This window comes from Notothenia rossii (genome assembly GCF_949606895.1).
Source record: "Notothenia rossii genome assembly, chromosome: 6".
In the NCBI taxonomy this organism is placed as follows: Eukaryota; Metazoa; Chordata; class Actinopteri; order Perciformes; family Nototheniidae; genus Notothenia; species Notothenia rossii.
Genome location: NC_136909.1, coordinates 72425666 through 72434061, shown reverse-complemented (window position 1 = coordinate 72434061; position 8396 = coordinate 72425666). Strand labels below are relative to the sequence as shown.

Below are 8396 nucleotides of genomic sequence, written 5' to 3'. Positions count from 1 at the left end.
TGTATGTCCTTCTTTTATAATTAAAACAATATGAAAGACAATATTCTGTTGGAGTAGGAGGGGGGTATACTGAATAAGTAAGTATACTGAAGGAAAAATGTAATGCATGATGTTAATCATTTTTCTTCTGCTTGTTTTTTTGGATTGCAGCAGCTCCCAAGAGAATTTTGAACCCAGGGTTTTATAAACAAGCCATTTCCTGTGTGTTGAGACAGTTGTCTGGTCCGCTGTGAGAATGTAAATAACAACATACTTTCTACTTTCAACAGTTTAACACTTCAAGAAACTGTATTTATTCACATTCCATCATGCATAGTTTGTCAGCAGCAGTGTTTTACGCTAAATATTTAATAGCAGTAAAATAAATACGTCTTGGTTACAGCTAAAACTCCACAATACACATTTAAGTTAAAACATGAATAACTTACCATATCATGCTGTTACAAACATTGTTTTACAGCATTACATGTATGTATAGACACATCATGGAATCACAAAGCTTACAGATAGTGTAACTCTGATGAGGCACTTGTTTACAGTTTATAACTTTGACTCTGAACCCTGAGTCTTTGGTCAGTTTAACTTTCTACAGCTTCTGAGGTTGGGCTGTCACTGCTCCATACTGAGTCCAGCTCCAGTCCTGATCCTGGGCAGAAAACAAACACATTTAATAATTAATAAATACTAAACATGCTTTTCTTCATCTACCATGTAATCAACATTTTCATGACATTCTGCACACAGAGCAACAACATGATTAATCAATTACAATTATTGGTAGAATACTCAATTGCTAAGAAAATTGATGACTGCAGTCCTAAAACAACATATAAATAAGTGAGTTATTTTAGGGATCTGAACACACTGCCCAACTCCTGTGTACCATACCATGACACTGTGCTCCAACTCCTGCATGGCGTCTTGCAGCAGAGAATTAAGTTGACTCAGATAGCGCTGATTCTCATCCAGTAACTGATGAACCGTTTCACTGAAACACACAAAACACTCTAAATTGACTGTATATTTTTGCAGGGGAAGTTTAAACTCTGACACAATAAGTGCCAGGAATTTGAACAAAACAAAACAAACATATTTCAGGAATGGGGGGGTCCATTATTATTTTCATGAAGTCAAAGTTATTAAGGAGATTATTATGAGTCTGCTACCTTTACAAGCTGCATGGTGCATGTGGTGACCTCTTGTGGCAACTTTGTGAATGTACAAATCCGTCAACTAATTTAAAGAGACTATTGAACTATTTCTGCACATTGTAGATTTAAATTCATCCGTGTATCTCCATGTTAGTGTTTTAGATCTTACCTGCCAGTGGGTTGTTGTACAGGCGACTGTGGAGGGGAATTGTTCTGGGCCTAAAGACACAACGATACACTGTTTTAGCTACTATATTATTTCACATATACAAATAATACTGTATTGCAGTATCAAGCTTTACTTTTTAAAACATGGCTGACAGCTGAGAATATTTGCTGTAGGGCCTCTTCTTATAAACTCACACAGGCAATCTTGAGAAGGTACCAGAACTCCTTCTGTCTCTTCATTTGCATCTGCATCACCGCCGCCTCTGCAGTTTTTATGTTTACTACGGCGCTCTCCAACTTAGGAAACAGATCAACGATGCGTCGCTTACACACCAGAATTGTACTACAGAATAAATGGAAAAAGGGTGAAGGATGGGAAAATTATAAAGGGCACACAGGGAACTGTACAATTATACCTTAGCTGTGCTGAACTTTGCAGTGTTTTACAACATGTTTGCATGTGTGTACGTGTGTGTGTGTGTGTGTGTGTGTGTGTGTGTGTGTGTGTGTGTGTGTGTGTGTGTGTGTGTGTGTGTGTGTGTGTGTGTGTGTGTGTGTGTGTGTGTGTGTGTGTGTGTGTGTGTGTGTGTGTGTATGTGTGTGTGTGTGTGTGTGTGTGTGCCTTGGCTAAAATTACCTCAGATGAGTGTACAAATCTTTCAGCACTCTGTCCTGGTTCTGAACGGTTTGGAGTATCATCTTCACCATGTCCGAGCTGTCGCTGTAGCCATGTGGAGGGTCAGGACCTGTACACATACTCTTATGATCACTCCATGTAAACACAGACATCATTTGTATCTATTAAACCACAGTAGGCCTGTCAGGATAACCCCTTTTTGTTTTAAGAAGATTGTCCCAGAAACAGTTGCAATAAAGGAAAGTAATTTCATTTTGGGACCATTCTGCCACTTACATGATGATAATATAATAGCATAATAATTCAAGTACACACGCTATTAACTTTAACTTTCTAACAATACTAAGTCAAATATTCCACACAACTAAATCCATAAATCAAATGGAAAATTGGGCTCTGTTAAAGAAAATGTGCTGTCTGTACTATGCCAGGTAAAACCTTGCTGTTTATTGTGGCACCATGTTAGCTCAAATGTTGGTGTAATTCAAGTGTAAACAAGCATGCATGTCAGGCAAAAGTCAGCTAAATTGATTGTTGTGTTCACATATTGTAATTATAATACTTCAATGTTATTAATAATATAACATTTTTATTATCTTGACAGTCCTACATGCAACCTAATGGTATCAAGAGTATCAATCACTATCAGACTTCATTGTAATTGGCTATAAACCAAACAGGAGAAGCCCCTATAAATCATGTCTATATTTTAAATGTGAAATAATGTATACTAACTTTTGCATTTAGCTTTCAGTTGCTTGTAGAGTTCAATCGCCTTTTCCTCACTGAAAAAAACAAAGACCCAGAGTTAACTTTTGCAGACCACAGTTATATTTTAAATGATTGATTCATACGTTCTGAGGTCTGTCTATTAACAATCTGTTTTAAAACAGGCTTGAGAAAATGTGAACTGTTTTAAGGGAATGAATATAGAATTGATATAACAAAGATACTGACAGTTGTTCCATTACATCCCCTTGTCTTCTTGCAATTGGACTCCTCTGCAACTCCACAATCTCAGAATGTAGAGCCACTATATCTTCATCCAGATACCCCACATCTGCAACCTACAGCAGAAAACATCCTTAGAGTTTTGTATTTTTAAATAACTGCAGCTAAGTAAGAATGGTCCTACCTTTGTAAACTCATCAGCCTTATCTTCATTTTCCTGCCAGGTCTTCAACATCTTTTCTGAAGCTTCACAAAAACACACAAAAACAAGGGAAAGTTCAGCAAAGGCTCCCTAAAAATGACTTTAAATCATGTATCACAGCATGAGATTAACATCCACTCACAGATACCGATGCTCCTCTGCTTGGTGTACTGCTCCAGGTCGTGCTGGATGCTGCTCTTAAAGAAAGCCAGTTTGGCTCTCAGCTGCTGCGACTGGGAGAACAGCAGGTTCTTGTACCGAGTTAAGTTGGTGTTGTAGCGGAGCAGGCTCAGCCTACACACACACAAACACAAGTCAAGTTGTTTTCAGTGTGTGGGTGTATGTTTTTGTTTGTGTGGTTGTGAACATACATGGCTGCCCTCTGTCCTCGGTACAGGCGAATGTAGTCCTCCTTCAGTCCGCAGATGTAGCTCACTGCTTCCCCCCACACCTTTCTTAGTGCAGACAGTGGGAGCTGGGTCTTAGTCTCCCTGACTGAGACAACACAAAATTACCACATTAACTAAGTAAGATATAACTAAGTATTTGGGGGTTTAGAACATTAACAAAGATCATACACTCTGAACAACAAATCATTGTAAACTGAGTAGAAAACGTAAAAAATGTAATCCACAAGATGTTTTTCAGTAGATCAGTAATAATCTTATTTGCTAAGGATCTAGCAATTTCTTGTACCATTAGTTTATTCTTTCCCTTTTTTTTTTACAAATGTGACAATCCTAAGTATTTATTTTTTTAAATCATGAAGAGAAAATAAATGTTTACAACATAATTTTACAGTTTAGTAAAGTTGAGTAAGTTTCATATCTCACCTATAAAGTTGACACTGTCCGGCAGAGGTCTGGCAGTCAGCGGTCCTGAGTACTTGGTCAGGCTCTTATCAAACAGAAAGACTATGCAGCTGTCCCAGCCTTGCTGAAAGCAGAGAACAAACAATTTTCTTATATTCATTTGTATATATATGTATTTGTCTGCACACATATTGTGGCTGAAAAAAAAAAAAAAAAATCACTGGACATAAATATACACTGTTTCCACAACCCATGTTAATATATTAGTAGTAGACCAAATATGTAGATAGTTATGTCACTATATGTACAGATCTCCATTTTCACTTGTCACTTTAACTCATTTCGTACTTCATAATTTATACGGCCAAATATGTATATATGCTACTCATCTCCTATTTCATAGTCTTTTATTATTATTATCATTATTATTTTAATTTTGTTTCTTGATTTTATTTTAGATTTTCTTAATCTGTGTGAATCTGTGCTGTCCTGTTTTTCACGCTTACCCTGTTGCTGCTTATACAACTGAATTTCCCCAAGGGATTAAAAAAGCTCCATCTTTTCTTATCTTATCTTATTGTGCAATTGTGTAATTTAATAGAGAGCGACTTCTTTCCTTTATTTATTTTTTTCTCCACAGAACATCACTAGAAACGAAATGTTTGAAGGCAAAAAAAGGGCACAAAAAAACGAGTTTATGTTACCAGAACAGTGTAATCCAGAAGTACCCAACCCAAAATGTCAACACAAACACAATATGTATTTAAATATGGAGATAAACATCAGTAGGAATTCTGTGCGTATGTACTTGTGGCTAGGTCTGTTTGACATTAGGTATTTCTGTGTGTGTCACATACCAATCCCTCTGGCAGACAGTGTGCGGGCGGCCTGCGTGGATCGAGGGAGATTCCCGTCTCCAGCAGCACCTCTTGACTCAGCGGGGTAATGTGTGTCTGTGTGTTTGTCTCCAGACGGAGCTGCAGGGAGTGTAAGCTCTCCTCAGCACCCAAAACCAACGAGTGCAGCTGGGCTGACGTCATGTCCAACACATGAATCACCTGGAGAGAAAGACACGCAGCGAGGGGGGTAGCTTTGTGGTAACTGGGAAATATGAAAACCAAAAATGCATATGTCTTAATACAGGCAAGGTTCATATTATTTACCCTCATGTTGAGAATATTCTGTAGAGCTGTGTAGCATGAAGGCTTGTTTGTGTCAGGGTCAAGCCCTCCACCACGCGTTGCAGCATCCCACAGTAACAGCATCTGCAGAAGAGACTCCACTGGTTCCAACAGCGGCCTGTAAACACACACAAAGAAAACAAAAATTGCAAGTAAGAATGGGAGACGCTTGACTGGTATGTTAAAGTGTCTTTCTTTGTCTCTACCTGCTGAGATTGTTTGGATACGGGAGACGTACGGAGAATCGGACTTCTCCATTCATGTCCTCTACTGCCATGATGTCTTTGGGACCTTTGTTCTTGACTTTACTTGTCCTTAAAAAAACACAGAGAAACATTCAACCTGAGATAAAAGGAAAACAAAGCCAACAAAACTGAAAACCAGACCAAAAACATTTTCAAATCAAGTTTAGAAATCTGTATAGACCATGTTGCATAGTTATCAATATCAAATCTTGATAATTGCATCACTCTGCTTTGTTGACTCACCACTGTACGGGCTGCATATGGTGTAAAAAGGGCCGAAAGCCACAAGTGCATTCAAAGATCACTGTCCCGAAGCTCCAGTAGTCCACAGTCACAGTGTAGGGTTTACTCTCAAAAAGCTCTGGAGCCTGGCACAAAACAGATGCAAAACAGGGCTTGATTGTTGACTATTAAACAACAGCAACATTGCTTGCAGAGCAAAGCATAACTAATGCAATAATTACCAGATACTGCAGAGTTCCAACAAAGGATGTACACAGACTGCCCTGATCGAGGTCCTTTGCATAACCCAGATCTATGATTTTATGGACAAGCTAGAAGGAAACACAGTTTTTACAATGAGAGTAAGTTCATTAAACCATTAGATATATAACATTGAAGATTACACAAAGTGCAAAACGAAGTACAAAAATAAAGCAAGTTCACCTTTTCACCAATCTCCTGCAGAACTATGTTCTCTGGCTTGAGGTCTCTGTGAATGATCTTATTTTCATGTAGGTACTGGATACCAGCACCTATGTTTGTAAAGAAAACTATTTCAAATACATCTATGGATCGCATTTGGATTGACATGGGTTTAAATAAAAGCTGAGGAAACATTACCAATGTCACTGATCAGCATGAGGACTTCACTCTCCTTCAGACCACAACAATTTTCTGGTTTATTCAATACCTAAATAAAAAGGAAAATAGGTTAACATTGCAATGTTCGAAAGCACAACACATTGTTTAGGGTCTCTATAAAATACCCACATGGTACCTTGCGTAAGTCTCCTCTGGAGCAGTACTCCATGGCCAACAGAGGCAAGTCATTTAAAGCAATGACGCTCAACTCTTCTGGAACTTCTCTGGCCTGAACAACATTCACATGGTTCAGCCTATAACAGAAAAAGAGCCCAACATATCATCAAGGGTTTGACAACAAGACTATGTACAGTGAAGTTTATCTATAGGCGTCTTATAGGATTTGCACTCACTTCTTCATGATCTGAATCTCTCTGCCCCAGCGGTCTTTGTTCTTTGAGTTCAGCTCCAGGCGGCAGAGCTTCACTGCAATCTTCTCTCTTAACTCCTGCTCCAAACACATAGTGGGAATATAAATATACGTGTGCTGTTTACCCTAGCATGAAGGATAGAGGGCAGAACTTACTAGGTGCTGGTACAGGTAGACGTGCCCAAAGCCTCCCATCCCAAGTCTCTCCTTCATCTCCCAGGAGCCACATCGCTGGCTCTGTTTAAGGTCAGGCCACTCCATAGTGTCAGGTCTCAAGGAGTCTGACCTCAGCTAAATAGAGACAAAATACAAAACCTGTCATTCTCCAAAAAAGTTACTGCAGATCTTCAGCAAGGTGCTGTTCTTAAAGCCTTTTTTTAATGCATATACACATTGGCCTCTATGAATCTGCAGGTTGAACAGTGTGACTTTTAGAATATAAATGTTCTTTACTACTTATTAGTATGTATTATAAACCATATGTAATATGTCTTCATTTTAGGTATTAGCAAACCCGTTCCACCTCTACCTAACATGCTAAAATATATTTATACATATACTTTCACTCAATTTTGGCTGCTTTTTGTAATATTGTATTGGTTTTTATATTATTTTTTTAAATATAAACGGCTGTTGATATTGCACATTGATCATACTGCATAGATTAGTAAACTGTCGTAGTAAAACAATTGGGAGCCTATTTTTGTTTTTGGATAGCATACTTGTTAAAATGTATTGTATGCATGTATGTATGTATGTATGTATGTATGTATGTATGTATGTATGTATGTATGTATGTATGTATGTATGTATGTATGTATGTATGTATGTATGTATGTATGTATGTATGTATGTATGTATGTATGTATGTATGACAGATAGTCACATAGCTTAGACACAGATTGACTATGCTGAACAGAAAGTCCCCTAAAAGCAATATCTCATTCCACCAATATTATAAACTCACCTGAAAGTCGACAGATGGCTTACTTGAGTTGTCAGAACATTGTTTTTCAGAGTTAGCTAACCCTGTTTACGGTTCGTTTTCTTACATAGTGTATCAGCAAGAAGGTTTAGCCTGCGAAATTATACCTTCACCGTTTACAGTCCATTCACGCGGCTTTCAAATATGATTTTATGGATTGTTTTGTTGTAGTTTTGAGTGGAAAGCTACTCGATATCTGAGCAAAGTGAAAGTGTAGTAGAGATAGCGGTTCTGCGCATGCGCGTCTGGTTGTGCTTTTTTTTCTGCAGGACTACTCCCTCTGTTGGGGATTTCCAATCACACCCACATCCAGACAAGCAGACAGAATGTAAAACTGATGGATTTACTACCAACAGTGTGTGAAATAGGCCTATCTTGGTTCTTTCTTTCTTTATTTTCTGTGACTTGGACAAGGTCTGCATTTGTTCACTAGATGGTGCCAAATGCTCATTGGTAAAATAATAATCTGTTGGTCCTTTGTTTAAAATATTATTACCAATACCTCCTTTTCCAGAGAGACAAATGCACACAAATATTTACATTAAAAATCACAAATAAACACGTTAAAATCACAGCAGTTGCTCCGTCATTTATATTTTGCACTTTGAAACTTTGGGCTCTTTGGCCTGTGCCTGGTTGACTCATTCAGTAGATAGTTCTTAAAAGTGAGTCAGTTGTTTAGCCAGATGCTTTATATTTGTAACATTGAACCGTATACAGTAGATCCTGGTTTTGGTTGCAGTTTTGAATGTTTTATTATGCTGAGCTTTTAAAGTTGCATGAACAAGTTTTAAAACCAATACATCTATTAAATTGAAAAAAAAGTCCTT

At 37.9% G+C, this 8396-nt stretch overlaps 1 protein-coding gene across 2 annotated transcripts; it reads right to left on the bottom strand.

Moving 5' to 3' along the window:
* Positions 1-269: 269 nt before the first annotated feature.
* On the bottom strand, positions 270-7801 carry LOC307044720 (inhibitor of nuclear factor kappa-B kinase subunit alpha-like). 2 transcript variants are annotated; one of them, XM_079690021.1, is made up of 22 exons: positions 7549-7801; positions 6738-6872; positions 6565-6662; positions 6348-6465; positions 6191-6260; positions 6014-6102; positions 5812-5901; positions 5591-5715; positions 5309-5416; positions 5085-5220; positions 4779-4979; positions 3943-4045; positions 3481-3604; positions 3252-3403; positions 3092-3153; positions 2914-3023; positions 2692-2741; positions 1957-2065; positions 1515-1662; positions 1321-1370; positions 889-988; positions 270-646 (listed from the first exon to the last, which is right to left on the bottom strand). In XM_079690021.1, exons 2-22 carry the CDS (start codon positions 6840-6842, stop codon positions 587-589), a joined length of 2208 nt encoding a protein of 735 aa, XP_079546147.1. In that variant the 5' UTR covers positions 6843-6872; positions 7549-7801; the 3' UTR covers positions 270-586. The 2 variants fall into 2 exon arrangements, with proteins under 2 accessions (XP_079546147.1, XP_079546148.1); XM_079690022.1 differs by having other exon boundaries at positions 6565-6659.
* Between the last annotated feature and the right edge of the window lie 595 nt (positions 7802-8396).

Excerpts from the sequence above, each read along its gene's own strand:
- LOC307044720 (XM_079690021.1), bottom strand. The coding sequence starts at position 6,842 with ATGGAGTGGCCTGACCTTAAACAGAGCCAGCGATGTGGCTCCTGGGAG. Across the intron at positions 6,466-6,564 it reads GAGATTCAGATCATGAAGAA|GCTGAACCATGTGAATGTTG; the intron begins GTGAGTGCAAAT and ends TTTCTGTTATAG. Across the intron at positions 3,605-3,942 it reads GGACAGTGTCAACTTTATAG|TCAGGGAGACTAAGACCCAG; the intron begins GTGAGATATGAA and ends GTGTTGTCTCAG.